Here is a 15394-nt window from a genome sequence, read left to right on the forward strand (position 1 = left end):
TGCTTCCTTTTTGCTGTGACTTGTTATAATGTAGCTGTTTTTAATTTTTAAATAGGGGGACCAATGCAGATATAGTCATGATGCAGCCATACAGAAGAAGAAAGACATCTGCAAATTCTACCTAAATGGGTTTTGTACCAAAGGAGATAACTGCATTTTCATGCATGATATCCTTTATCAGCTCCATGTACATGTAAACATTCATTTTCAAATTTTGGCTTTCATTAGACCTAGTGTCATACACTGGTCCACTTCTTCGATATTTGTCCCTTTTCTGATTAAAACTACAAGTCCAGTACTAATGGTTTAAATAGCTGCTTTAAATGAGCCACAGGAAAAGGTAGCTGTATTTCTGTATTAAAAATCAGTGAAGACAATGATTTCATGATTATCTTTGGGCTTACTTATAAGGGGCGGCACAGTGGCGCAGTGGTTAGCACTGCAGCCTCACAGCTCCAGGGACCTGGGTTCGATTCTGGGTACTGCCTGTGTGGAGTTTGCAAGTTCTCCCTGTGTCTGTGTGGGTTTTCTCCGGGTGCTCCGGTTTCCTCCCACAAGCCAAAAGACTTGCAGGTTGGTAGGTAAATTGGCCATTATAAATTGTCACTAGTTTAAGTAGGTGATAGGGACAGGTGGGGATGTTTGGTAGGAATATGGGATTAGTGTAGGATTAGTATAAATGGGTGGTTGATGGTCGGCACAGACTCGGTGGGCCGAAGGGCCTGTTTCAGTGCTGTATCTCTAATCATTAATCAATTCAGTATAGCCTTTATATGCAGAAATATTCTCTGAATTACAGGTCTGGTAAAACACGTTTCGCCTTGAGTTTTTTCTCATTTTAGTTCACAAATTATGCTGAAGCAGCCATTAACATTAGTCATACAAGTAATTCATGTCAGAAATAGCTTTATTACTGTAATGCCCATGGACTAAAAAAAAACTAAAGTTAACATGTTTCTACTTTCACAGTTGCTTCTGCAACCATTGGAATGTATCTTTAACGTTCTATCCAATTTACCTTGCCACACCACGTTTGTGCATCATTTGTGTTGTTTGTGCTTTTATCACCTCTTTTCTTCTTCCCCTCCCCAGTCCAGTTTTTTCAGTTAATGCAAGTGCAGTTGAAATCCATCTGGATAAATGAGGTGGTTAACCAGCTTTGTGAATGGTGTGTTTTCAAGGTGCTCTCTTATAGCATTAAATGAATTAGTGTGTAAATGTGGTTCATTATGTTACTTGATAAGCTTTTCCATTGCATTTTATTAATAGGAATTTGTACTTGTTTGTAAGAAGTGGTCCTTTAGATTTCATGAGTTCTAAAAATTCTTTCCCACAGATCACAGATTTCCTTGTTTTTAAGCGTTCTAATTAAATTAACTATGTTCCTTAATGTACTTTTACGTGAATATCCATGTAAGTTCTACCACACAGGAGCAAAGTGCTATCAAGGAGACAACTGCAAATTCTCTCATGCACCACTTACTGAAGAAACAAGGGAGTTGTTAGACAAGGTTTGTCAACAAATGCATGCGAGTTAAAACATCAAATGTATCTCAAATAGCTCTATTGATAGCTTTGTATGGAAATGCACAATATGGTGTGCCATTCAGTGGTACAGACCAGGAAGCTCTCTAGTTCATTTGCTGATCTATGATGTGTTAGCTGATTTTAGCAAGTATATTACTGGTGATATGAAGTTGGTTTCAATATATCATTGTTGAATTATATTTTGCTGGCCATCCAGCTTCAGTGGTGTGTGTGTGTAAGTGAGAGTGTATCTGGGATGGTTAAGTATAGGGTTAGCTGTGCTGCCTTCTACGATTGAGGTGCCTGAGTCTTATTTTAAGACTCAATAAGAATCGTCACTTACAGCAGTTACTGGAGTGGGAGAATCACTAATTTTGTATTATTGAATGAAAACCTAAAATGCTTCTGATAAAATTGGGTGTTGGATTTGTGTTGTGTCTTCAACTGAATCACATTTTTAGATTGAGTCAGGCCAAGTATGAAGCTAGAAACTAAGGCCATTGATCATTTCTGCGTGTGGCATTTCACATTTTCCTGTGAGGATTATAGACTTGACAAGGAATGATCAAGTTGCATTTTAATTACCAACTATTGGTCTAAGCAAGAGTGTTCAGTTGTAGGTGTATTTTTCTTAACAGCCAGGACTGTGGTGCAGTGGTTAGCACCGCAGCCTCACAGCTCCAGGGACCCAGGTTCAATTCTGGGTACTGCCTGTGCGGAGCTTGCAAGTTCTCCCTGTGTCTGCGTGGGTTTTCGCCCGGTGCTCCGGTTTCCTCCCACATCCAAAGACTTGCAGGTGATAGGTAAATTGGCCGTTGTAAATTGCCGCTAGTGTAGGGAGGTGATTGGGAATATGGGATTACTGTAGGGTTAGTATAAATGGGTGGTTGTTGGTCGGCACAGACTCGGTGGGCCGAATGGCCTGTTTCAGTGCTGTATTTCTAAATAAAATTTAAAAAAAAATAAAATTTAATTCCTAAACTTGGAAATTTATGCTTGCTTTCAAAATTGTGCAAAATTATTTATTAAACCTATACCTGCTTGACAAATTAATGTTCATTATATTTTGTCAGGTGTTGAACAATGAAAATACAAATTATGACCATAACAATGACCACAGCAATGCCAATGACTTTGATAATTATGAATATGATTATGAGTATGTATATAACGAAGATGATGATAAACATGAAGTGGAAGAACTTAGGAAACAAGGTATAACTCCTCTTCCAAAGCCACCGCCAGGGGTTGGATTACTACCAACTCCTCCACAACCACCAAACTTTCCTGGCCCAATGCCAATGGGTCCTCCTGGCAACCAGCCACAAGCAACTTCACCAGGGAGGAAGATTCCCTCTATCTTTGATATTGTTGTGCAGCCAACGACTGTCTTTGCTCACAAGATGGGTCTGAGGTAAGTTGATTTTAATATTGGAATAAAAGCCAGTGATCAGGTACAATGGGTTGCACACTTCATTCAAAGTAAACTGAGTTTAGAATGTACTAGTATGCATTACTAGTGCAAATGTACAATCTTCTGATTTGAATAGATGGTGGTGGACGTACATAAAACTGCCCAGTTTATTATTTTTAGACAGTCGTTTGTGGTTTCCTTATCTCCTCCCAATAATCAACGTATTCACATTCTCTAACTTACTTATAAGGCTCAATATGGGTGCATTTATGCTACAACTGGTTTCAGTGGAAAGAGATTTTGGTTCATACTGATACAGTTTTTGGCTAGGTGCAGTCTATATCATATCTGGAATTGAGACAATCTTAAATGTGGAGCAAAGTGGAGTGAGGCTGTGGAGGGGTGAGTCTCAGTCCACATTACTTTGGAATCCAGTCAGGTCAGAGTCATTTACAGCATAGAGTCCATCGAGTCCATGCCACCTTTCCTCAGAGCAATCCAGTCAGTCATTTGAAATCATTGATTGTCTCTGCCTCCACCACCCTCTTGGGCAGCAAGTTCCAAGTCATTACCACTTGCTGTGTAAAAAAAAATGTTCTCACATTCCCTCTTTTTATCTCTTGCCTTCAATCTGTATTGCCTAGTCGTTGTACCATCAATTAAGGGGAACAGTTTTTCTTGTTTAACTTATCTAAGCCTGTCGTAATCTTGCACATTTCTATAAAATCTCCCCTCAATCTCTTTTGCTCCCAGCTGAACAACCTCAGCTTTCCCAACCTAATCTTGCAACTAAAATCCCCATCCCTGGCACCATTCTAGTAAATCTCCTCTGCACCCTTTCAAGGGCCCTCACAGCCTTCCTAAAGTGTGGTGACCAGAACTGGACACATTACTCTAGTTGGGGCCTAACCAGAGCTTTATAAAGGTTCAGCATATCTTTCCTGCTTTTGTACTCTATGCCTCTATTTATGAAGCCCAAGATCCCATGTTTTACCAACCACTCTTTCCTGCCCCTTCAAAGATCGATGCATGTACACCCACAGGTCCTTCTATTTCTGCACACTTTATAAATATATATTGCCTCTCTTGGCCATGTGAGCCGCATGGAAGATGGCAGGATCCCCAAGGACACATTGTACAGCGAGCTCGTCACTGGTATCAGACCCACCGGCCGTCTGTGTCTCCGCTTTAAAGACATCTGCAAACGCGGCATGAAGTCCTGTGACATTGATCACAAGTCGTGGGAGTCAGTTGCTAGTGATCGCCAGAGCTGGCGGGCAGCCATAAAGGCGGGGCTAAAGTGTGGCGAGTCGAAGAGACTTAGCAGTTGGCAGGAAAAAAGACAGAAGCGCAAGGGGAGAGCCAACTGTGTAACAGCCCCAACAACCAATTTTATCTGCAGCACCTGTGGAAGAGTCTGTCACTCTAGAATTGGCCTTTATAGCCACTCCAGGTGCTGCTCCACAAACCACTGACCACCGGCCAAAGAAGAAGAGGATTGCCTCTTATCCCTTCTTTCAAAATGCATCACCTCACATTTGTCTGCATTAAATTCCATCTGCCACTTGTCTGCCCATTCTGCTAGCCTATCTATGTTCTGTTGCAGGTAGATTGTATCATCCTCACTGCTTGCCACTCCTCCAAGTTTAGTATTAGCAGCAATTTTTGAAATTCTACTCTGTATCCCAAAATCCAAGTTGTTTATATATAGCACAAAAAGCAATGGTCCTAACAATGACCTTTGGGGAACATCACTGTCTACCATGATGTAAGTTTAGTGTAGGAGTAAAATGCAAAATGCTTCTTCACCTCTATGCTAAACTGATGTAGTGTAAATGCACCATAAAGTAGCAAGCATCAGGCTTATCTTCCAAATGGCTTGTTTGTCTTCACCTGTATGATTTTGAAAGCACTATATTGAACTTTAGTTTGAAGAAGTGTGAGTTTAAAAAAAAAATCAAAATGCTTACATTATGATGAACCTGTTTTTTCTACAAATCTGAGAATGGTCTGTCGTAAAGGCCTAGTTGGTTATGAAAACCATAGGACCATTGAATTAGTTACCCTCATATCCAGAACCCTGGAGACTTTTCCAACCCTTTTAACCTATTGCTTTGTGCAGAGAATGTATGATGGGTAAAATATATTGCACAAATGAATTATATCTGCCAGATTTAATTACATATTGCAAATTTGATTTTATGGAACTATTTAAAATGGCAGTAAGGGTCTAAAGAATTTTCATAAATAGTACATTGCTTCGAACAACAGCAGTGCTCTCCAAGCTGATTGAATTGTTAGCTAAGCAATTTGAAAGTATCATTTTGGGGTTAAAGAGTTGACTTTCTCTTTATAGGAAAACAAGAAGAAATTTACATTTAATGCTACTTCAGGTTCTATACTTGGGGAAATTGAGCAGCTTTCCTACCCCAGTCTGCAGTTGTTATAGCACTGCAGTAAAATAGGTTTTCATTGATGGGTTTGTGCTTTCCACAAAGTCAGTTTCTGATCACCAGAAAATGGCCTGAGCAACATGTGGTTGAAGAGAGTGTAGCATGGTCAACAATTTGAATACAGAACAGCATTCGAGGTTTGGAAAACAGGCTCTTTTCAGCTCCCATAAAACAGATTTTGTGAGGCATTCATTCATTATAAGTTTGATGGACCTCTACTTATAAGGGTGGTTGTTTTTTTTAAAAAAAAATTGAATCTGTCTTAGAGGGCGTAGCGTAGCAAGGAGACTTTAAGTGGTAAATTGCCTCACTAGTTGGTTTAGAGAAAGAGATAGTTTTCTACCTGTTAATCGTAAATCATTTTTTTTTTGTAGGTCGCAGTATTGTAATAACCAGTCACCCCCACATCCTCCATTCGAAGGAAACCAACCACCACCACCACCTCCCCCCCAGATGTTTGGAACCGGTCCAGGTCCAGAACAAAACATGATGCCTCCAGGACCCAATGGACCTCCAGAGTCTCCAGGTGGTTTTGGTCCCCCTTGCCCTGCAGCTCCACATAATCTGCCAGTTCCACAAGGTATGCCAGGTCCAGTCATGCCTCCAGGCTTACCTGGACAGCCAGTGTTACAAGGCCAGCCTGGAGCACCGGTTCCTCCAGGACACCCTGGTTTACCTCTCCCGCCAGGATTTCCTGGTCCACCAATGAATGCAGGACCAAATGAAGCTCTGGGTCAGATGGGATTTCAGGGAGCTATGATGAACATGCCCATGGAACATCAGATACTGCCACCATCACAAAGTCAGACTCATCCACAGTTTCCAGTCGATGCATCTCAACAAATGCAGCAAGACATTGCGTACCAGCAAGACATTGCATACCAGCAAATCCAAAATCCAGTGGACTTCTATAACTCGTATTATTCACAGCAAGCAGTGCATAATTTGGAGCAAGAAAACCATATGGGAGGTATGGCATGATTATCACCTAAACTGCTTAAGGGAACAGTATGTTACATTTAAAATAACCTTTGTTCAGACACTGCTTGGACATAAATCTATATTCATATTTTTATACTGGTCTAAGACTGACAGGGTTCCCACTATGGAGTTGGGACAAACATTCCCTCTATCTTCTGGTGAAGTACTCTAGTAATGGTTTCAGGTGACTAGAAATTAATTGTTCATGCTGTTGAAACATGCTTTATGGCAAAAGAGAAAGGAATAGAAGGTTACGCTGATTTCTTTAGATGTAGAATAGTGAGTGGAGGCATGTGTGGAGCATAAAGACCAGCATGGACCACTTGGGCCGAATAGCGGGTTTCTGTGCTTTACAAAAAATAATTACATAGAATGTAGTTAAAAATGTTTTAATTTGATATGCATACTGAGTTCTTTCAATATTGCAGTGAGGTACTTTAAACTGATTTGTTCCTGATTGTGCTTTGTGATGCCATGTTGCATCACAGAAAACAAGAAAGGCTTCTTGCTCGCAATTCCCCAGGTGGTAAATTATGAGCCTTCACTGGGCTTTTGCATTCCAACCAAATGTGTAGGCAAACAGTTAACTCAGACGAGTCTTGTGCATGTCCTAACACCATATTATGACCTGGAAATGGTTCCTTGCTTATTAGAATTAGAATTAGAACATTACAGTGCAGTACAGGCCCTTCGGCCCTCGATGTTGCGCCGACCTGTGAAACCATCTGACCTACACTATTCCATTTTCATCCATATGTCTATCCAATGTCCACTTAAATGCCCTTAAAGTTGGCGAATCTACTACTGCTGCAGGCAGGGCGTTCCACGCCCTTACTACTCTCTGAGTAAAGAAACTACCTCTCACATCTGTCCTATATCTATCACCCCTCAACTTGAAGTTATGTCCCCTCGTGTTTGCCATCACCATCCGAGGAAAAAGACGCTCACTATCCACCCTATCTAACCCTCTGATTATCTTATATGTCTCTATTAAGTCACCGCTCCTCCTCCTTCTCTCCAACGAAAACAACCTCAAGTCCCTCAGCCTTTCCTCGTAAGACCTTCCCTCCATACCAGGCAACATCCTAGTAAATCTCCTCTGCACCCTTTCCATAGCTTCCACACCCTTCCTATAATGCGGTGACCAGAACTGCACGCAATACTCCAGGTGCGGTCTCACCAGAGTTTTGTACAGCTGCAGCATGACCTCGTGGCTCCGAAACTCGACCCCCCTACTAATAAAAGCTAACACACCATATGCCTTCTTAACAGCCCTATTAACTGGCAGGAAGACACAAAGTAGAAATTAATCTGAACATTATAATAGTGCAATCAAATTGAATGGTACAAGATAATGGTTATTTCAGAAAAATATATATAAAGGCAGGTAGTTTCCTTGAAGTACCTTATTTGTGACCCATTGGCAGTGTCTTAGTGGCTAAGAAGGAACAAATGTCATTTTTGTTTTTTTAAATATGCAGATGGAATATCAAATTTGGCATCTGAGCAGAGAGATCATCAGTATTTTTTGGGCACAGACGATTCTAGAGATAGTGACACTGAATCAGATGCCAGCAGTTCAGCAGGTCGTAAGCCTACTGTTACTGTTCCAGACTTCCTCCCAGCCAAACAAAAAGCTCTGTTTCTAAGAATTAAGCAGAAGCAACAGGAAGAGGGATGCTCGGACAACAACCAGTCACAGTTGCTGCAGAGCAGAGATGAAGGTTGGTCTTAAAAATGCTGTTACTTTGGTTCTGTCACTGAATGTTGTTAACTCTTTTAATGTCTACCCAAGACGTTTTTATTTTTATTTGCTGCGCCAATTTTTCACATTTTACTGAAGGTGCCAGCTGTTGGTGGAGTTTGGGTGCTGAGAGCTATCAGGTTCCTAACTAAGTGATTAATCCTTGTGTGTGCATCTAGACACTGAGTGTTGGCAGACTGGAGGCAATGCAGATAAGCCTAATTCTTCCTCATTTATTCAACCATTATGCAGAAATCTCTGCAATTTGCTCCATCCTTGGGGTGGGGTAGAATGTAAGCTGTGCTGGACTCTGGTTAAAGTAAGCGCCTCTTGATCTGGCTTGTGACCTCCTACTTATGCACAGCCCAGATTTGGGCAGCTCTTTAAAGGACTGAAAAGGCTTTCTCCCTGATTGGTTAAAATCCACCAATTGAGAACTGAGTCTTTTGAGTCCTTCAGACCCAGGAGCTTTAAACAACTGAGGCTTCCAAATTTACAGGCAAAGTTTTGAATCATTTGTGTTTTGGGCAAGCATTGACCACCACTGTAAATGAACCTTGGCCTCTCCAATATTTTTGCTATTGGTGGTTAATGCTGTCGTATTGTCTTAAAATCTGATTTGGCTATTACGCACCTTTTTTGTGATAAATACCCACAGCAGCTGTGTACAAGTTCTTTCTTCATTGTGTGATTTTCCTAAGTGAAGCTTATTCCACAGTTGCTTTTTGGTCCAATATTCAAAGGGTTCCTCTTGAGCTTATCTTAACCACTCAGGAGGATAAATGCCTGGAACAAGTTTGTAGAGTAGCTCCACATCAGCTCAGAAAGAGAATCAAGTGACAGGCAGGGAGTGAACAGTGTGTATTGGGACTGAATCTCTTTCGAAGAATAAACAACACCCATACCTGATGTAGGTCATTAATATTCTTCCACATTCATTCAACATCCACATACAAAGAGAAGTATGATTTTCTGTACTGCTTTATATACTTCTCTTTGTATGTGGAGCTACTCAACAAACTTGCAGCACTAGGTTTCAGTGCTCTTGCTGTTACTTGGCTTCAATTCTGAGCACATTAATAAAGTCGCCCTCAACAAGGCTTTACAGCAAGTTTGGGGAGGAACACCTTAATAAGGCACTGATTATTAAAGGGACAGTGTTCCAGGTATTTTTCACCATTGAGTGTCAAATCTTGTTTGCATGTGGATGCAAGCTGTTCAGTTGAATAGTAGTGCAAACAATGGGATGCCCAAGATAAGCTCACAGGTAATGACAGTGAAATGGCAGAAATATTGAATAATTATGTTGCCTCAGCATTTACCAGGACAACTAACTGGGTGGACATGACATGAGAAGTGAGATCAAAAAATATATCAAGACATTTAAAGTGGGGCAAGGGACAGGTAATCAACTCGATAAACTTAAAAGAGGATAAAACCCCTGGTCCAAATGGACTGCATCCACACATACTAAAAGAAGCTAGCAAAGAGATAGTAGAGGCACTATTATATACATACATAATATATTATATACAAAAATTCATTAGGAAATGATACAGTGCTAAAGAATTGTAGGACTTCTAATATTCCTATATTTAAAACAGGAGATAGAACAAGTCCATGGAACAGTAGTCCAGTTAGCTTATCGTCAGTGGTAGGAAAAATAATGGAACCTTAAGGATACAATTGCAAAACATCTAGAAACTGAAACTGAGAATAGTCAACACTGATTTCAAGAAGGAAGTAACACAGTAGGATTTTCAAAATACCTCTGGTAAGGTACTCCAAAGTAGATTCATGCCTTAAGGTCAGAGCATGTGAAGTCAGAGGACTGTATCAGAATGGATAGCAAGCTGGCTACAAAACAGAAAACAGAGTTGAATTCCAATATTTACCTAAATGATTTGGACTCTGGAATTGGAAGTTTTTTTTCATTCATTCATGGGATGAGGGTGTCGTTGGCCAGGCCAGTATTTATTGCCCATCCCTAATTGCCCTTGAGAAGGTGGTAGTGAGCTGCCATCTTGAACCGCTGCAGTCCATGTGGGGTAGGTACACCCACAGTGCTGTCAGGAAAGGAGTTCTAGGATTTCGACCCAGCGACAGTCAAGGAACGGCGATATAGTTCCAAGTCAGGATGGTGTGTGACTTGGAGGGGAACTTTCAGGTGGTGGTGTTCCCATGCTTTTGCTGCCCTTGTCCATCTAGTTGGTAGTGGTCGCGGGTTTGGAAGGTGCTGTCTAAGGAGCCTTGGTGCATTGCTGTAGTGCATCTTGTAGATGATGCACACTGCTGCCACTGTGCATCGGTGCTGGAGGGAGTGAATGTTTGTAGATGGGGTGCCAGTCAAGTGGGCTGCTTTGTCCTGGATGGTGTCTAGCTTCTTGAGTGTTGGAGCTGCACCCATCCAGGCAAGTGGAGAGTATTCCATCACATTCCTGACTAGTGCCTTGCAGATGGTGGACAGGCTTTGGGGAGTCAGGAGGTGAGTTACTCGCCGCAGGATTCCTAGCCTCTGACCTGATCTTGTAGCCACGGTATTTATATGGCTACTCCAGTTCAGTTTCTGGTTAATGGTAGCCCCCTAGGATGTTGATAGTGGGGGATTCAGCGATGGTAATGCCATTGAATGTCAAGGGGAGATGGTTAGATTCTCTCTTGTCGGAGATGGTCATTGCGCGAATGTTACTTGCTGCTTATCAGCCCAAGCCTGGATATTGTCCAAGCCTTGCTGCATTTCTACATGGACTTCAGTATCTGAGGAGTTGCGAATGGTGCTGAACATTGTGCCATCATCAGAGAACATCCCCTCTTTTGACCTTATGATTGAAGGAAGGTCGTTGATGAAGCAGCTCAAGATAGTTGCGCCCAGGACACTACCCTGAGGAACTCCTGCAGTGATGTCCTGGAGCTCAGATGATTGACCTCCAACAACCACAACCATCTTCCTTTGCGCTAGGTATGACTCCCAACCAGCGGAGAGTTTTCCCCCTGATTCCCATTAACTTCAGTTTTGCTAGGGCACCTTGATGCCATACTCTCTCAAATGCTGCCTTGATGTCAAGGGCAGTCACTCTCACCTCACCTCGGTTCAAACATGGACAAAAGAGCTGAACTCAAGGCTGTAATGAGGTCAGGAGCTGAGTGGTCCTGGCGGAACCCAAACTGAGCATCAGTGAGCAGGGTTTTGCTAAGCTAGTGCCGCTTGATGGCACTGTTGATTACACCTTCCATCACTTTACTGATGATTGAGAGCAGGCTGATGGGGCGGCAATTGGCCGGGTTGGACTTGTCCTGCTTTTTGTGTACAGGACGTACTTGGGCAATTTTCCACATTGCAGGGTAGGTACCAGTGTTGTAGCTGTACTGGAACAGCTTGGCTAGGGGCGTGGCAATTTCTGGAGCACAGGTCTTCAGTACTATTGCCGGAATATTGTCAGGGCCCATAGCCTTTGCATTATCCAGTGCTTTAGTCGTTTCTTGATATCACGCGGAGTGAATCGAATTGGATGAAGTCTGGCATCTTTCGATGCTGGGGACTTCAGGAGGAGGCCGAGATGGATCATCAACTCGGCACTTCCGGCTGAAGATTGTTGCAAATGCTTCAGCCTTATTTTTGCACTGATGTGCTGGGCTCCCCCATCATTGAGGATAGGGAGATTTGTGGAGCCACCTCCTCCAGTTAGTTGTTTAATTGTCCATCACCATTCATGGCTGGATGTGGCAGGACTGCAGAGCTTAGATCTGATCCGTTGCTTAGCTCTATGTATCACATGCTGCTTACGCAGTTTGGCACGCAGATAGTCCTGTGTTGTAGCTTCACCAGGTTGACACCTCCTTTTGAGGTATACCTGGTGTTGCTCCTTGCATGCCCTCCTGCACTCTTCATTGATCCAGGGTTGGTCTACTGGCTTGATGGTAATGGTAGAGTGGGGGATATGCCGGGCCATGAAGTTACAGATTGTGGTTGAATACAATTCTGCTGCTGCTGATGGCCCACAGCACCTCATGGATGCCCAGTTTTGCATTGCTAGATCTGTTCGAAATGTATCCCATTTAGCACGGTGGTAGTGCCACAGAATACTATGGAGGGTATCTTTCGGGACTTCGTCTCCACAAGGACCATGTGGTGATCAGTATCAATACATGGACTGATGCATCTGCGGCAGGCAGATTGGTGAGGACGAGGTCAAGTATGTTTTTCCCCTCGTTGGTTCCCTCACCACCTGCCGCATACCCAGTCTAGCAGCTATGTCCTTTAGGACTTGGCCAGCTCGGTCAGTAGTGGTGCTACCGAGCTACACTTGGTGATGGACATTGAAGTCCCCCACCTAGAGTACATTCTGTGCCCTTGCCAACCTCAGTGCTTCCTCCAAGTGCGGTTTAACATGGAGGAGTACTGACTCATCAGCTGAGAGGGCGGTACGTGGTAATCAAGGTAATCCTTGGCCATGTTTGACCTGATGCCAAGGGACTTCATAGGGGCCGTAGTCGATTTTGAGGACTCCCAGGGCAACTCCCTCCTGACCGAATACCATTGTGCCACCACCTCTGCTGGGTCTGTACAATTTCAAAATTTGTGGATGATACAAAATTGATGAGGAAGACGGCAGCAAAATACAACATTATTAAACTGTAAATAACAAATTAATTTGAATATTGATAAGTGTGAAGTGGTGCATTTGGTAAGAACAATATGGAAGCCACACACCCCTTGGGAAATGAGACTAAATGGGGCAGACGAGCAAAGGGATGCAGGCATACAAATTCACAAATCATTAAACAAAGCAGTGTAAGTTAACAAGGACATAATGTTAAAGCACTGGGGTTTCCTTTTAGAGGAATAGAATTGAAAAGCAGGGAAATTTTGTTGAACTAGTATTGAACCTTGGTTTCGTCCACTTGGAGTATGGTACAGAGTTGGGGGTCTCCTTAATTACAGAAAGGATATGGAGGCACTGAGAAGGTGCAAAAAAGATATACAAGGATGATGTCAGAACTGAGAGAAGTTATAACATCCAGAAAAGACTGATTAGGCTGGGGTTCTTTTCTCAAGAAAAGAGAAGGCTAAGGGGTAACCAAATAGAGATCTTTAAGCGTATGAAGGGATTTGATAGGGTAGCCCTAAAGATGTTTTCACTTGTGGAGAGATCAAAACTGAGCACCATAAATACAAGATTGTGGTTCATAAATCCAATAAGTAATTCAGGGGAAACTTCTTTACCCAGAGAGTGGTTAGAATGTGTAACTTGCTACCATATGGAGCAGTTGAGGCAAATTGCATGATGCCTTTAAGGGGAAGATAGATAACTACACCAGTGAGAGAGGAATAGAAGAGCAGGCAAATAAAGTTGGTCTAGCAGGTGGAGGCTTGTGTGCAGCGTAAATACCGACACAGGATATTTGGGCCAAATGGTTTGTTTCTGTGTTGTGAATTCTGTTCAATAAATTGCTTTATATACAAGATGATGATGGACTTGGATGAGACTTCAACAACTTGCTTTATGTTGCCACATTGTGGTCAGGGCTTGAAACTACATCAGTTACTGAGCAAAATTGAATAGGAAATGTTGACAAAGGAATGTGGAAAAGTGACAACAAAAGCAGCGTTCCTGGGCAGGAGATGTGCGCCCAGTGTATAGATAGATTATAATCTGTTAACACTGTAACTTAATATAATCTAACATTTTATTATTTTTGGTTCATCTTAAACCATAATTTTATTTCAAAGGTGAACATGGTCTCATTACACAGTCATCTTGCGTAAAGGGAGGTTTGTAGTAATCGGTTTGCGAACACTTGGAAAGCTGTAGCAGAACTTTTTTCCTGTTATGTAGAAGTGTTTAGTGCAATCTATTTGTCTTCTGTACATCAAAATTTTATATACAGATTCTTTGCCTCTAATGGCAGATTGGATCTATTAAAAAAAAATTCCTTCATTAATTAACTAAAACCAAAGGAACAATGTTCAGGTTATTCACTATATCCTCTGACCTCCCCCTCTCTGATGCTGAGCGTTCTGTACTCAGCAAAAGTCTCAGTTTTATCCCCTTACGCCCCCACCTCAATGAATTTCGCGCTCGGCATGACGTGGAGCTCTTCTTCCGTCGCCTCCGCCTCCGGGCTCACTTCTTTGACCAGGAGTCCTCCCCCTGACCAGCAGACCCATTCACCTGCCTCCAGCATTCTCCCTCTACCTGGACCCCTCCTCCTGGCCTCTTACCCGCTCTTGCTGTCTTCATTGAAAACTGTCGGCGAGACATTGGTCGTCTCAATTTCTCTGCCCCCCTCACTCACTCTAATCTGTCCCCCTCTGAACTTGAGGCACTCCGTTCTCTCAGGTCTAACCCCAACATGGTCATCAAACCTGCAGACAAGGGTGGTGCTGTTGTCGTATGGCGTACCGACCTCTACCTTGCAGAAGCTCAACGCCAACTCACGGACACTTCTTCCTACCTCCCTCTGGACCATGACCCCACCACCAAACATCAAGCCACTGTCCAAAGGACCGTCACTGACATCATCTCCTCTGGAGATCTTCCCTCTACAGCTTCCAACCTCATAGTCCCACAACCCCGGACAGCCCGCTTCTACCTCCTTCCCAAAATCCACAAACGGGACTGTCCCGGCAGACCCATTGTGTCAGCCTGCTCCTGCCCCACTGAACTTATTTCTTCCTATCTAGACTCTATCTTTTCTCCGCTGGTCCAATCTCTTCCCACCTACATCCGTGACTCTTCTGACGCCCTACGTCATTTTGACAATTTTCAGTTTCCTGGCTCCAACCGCCGCCTCTTCACAATGGACGTCCAATCGCTCAACACCTCCATCCCCCACCAGGATGGTTTGAGGGCTCTCCGCTTCTTCCTGGAACAGAGGCCCAACCAGTCCCCATCCATCACCACCCTCCTCCGCCTGGCTGAACTTGTTCTCACATTGAACAACTTCTCCTTCAACTCCATGCACTTCCTTCAAGTAAAAGGTGTTGCTATGGGTACCCGCATGGGTCCTAGTTATGCCTGTCTTTTTGTGGGATATGTCGAGCATTCATTGTTCCAGTCCTACTCAGGCCCCCTCCCCCAACTCTTTTTCCGGTACATTGATGACTGTATCGGTGCCGTTTCCTGCTCCCGCCCCGAACTGGAAAACTTTATCAACTTTTCTTCCAATTTCCAACCTTCTCTCACCTTTACATGGTCCATCTCTGACACTTCCCTTCCCTTCTTCGACTTCTCTGTCTCCATCTCTGGGGATAGGTTGTCTACTAATATCCAT

General features: G+C 43.0%; 1 protein-coding gene across 2 annotated transcripts in view; it reads left to right on the forward strand.

The window, feature by feature from the left end:
- The window catches only part of LOC137364356 (zinc finger CCCH domain-containing protein 6), a 68530-nt gene that overhangs the window by 48692 nt on the left and 4444 nt on the right, over window positions 1-15394 (forward strand). For both annotated transcript variants that reach the window (XM_068027617.1, XM_068027616.1), the window contains 5 exons: window positions 56-167; window positions 1402-1511; window positions 2601-2941; window positions 5769-6364; window positions 7857-8099. In XM_068027617.1, the coding sequence (XP_067883718.1) occupies window positions 56-167; window positions 1402-1511; window positions 2601-2941; window positions 5769-6364; window positions 7857-8099 (1402 nt within the window). The remainder of the gene's footprint in view (window positions 1-55; window positions 168-1401; window positions 1512-2600; window positions 2942-5768; window positions 6365-7856; window positions 8100-15394) is intronic.

Source organism: Heterodontus francisci, chromosome 3 (genome assembly GCF_036365525.1).
Source record: "Heterodontus francisci isolate sHetFra1 chromosome 3, sHetFra1.hap1, whole genome shotgun sequence".
NCBI lineage: Eukaryota > Metazoa > Chordata > Chondrichthyes > Heterodontiformes > Heterodontidae > Heterodontus > Heterodontus francisci.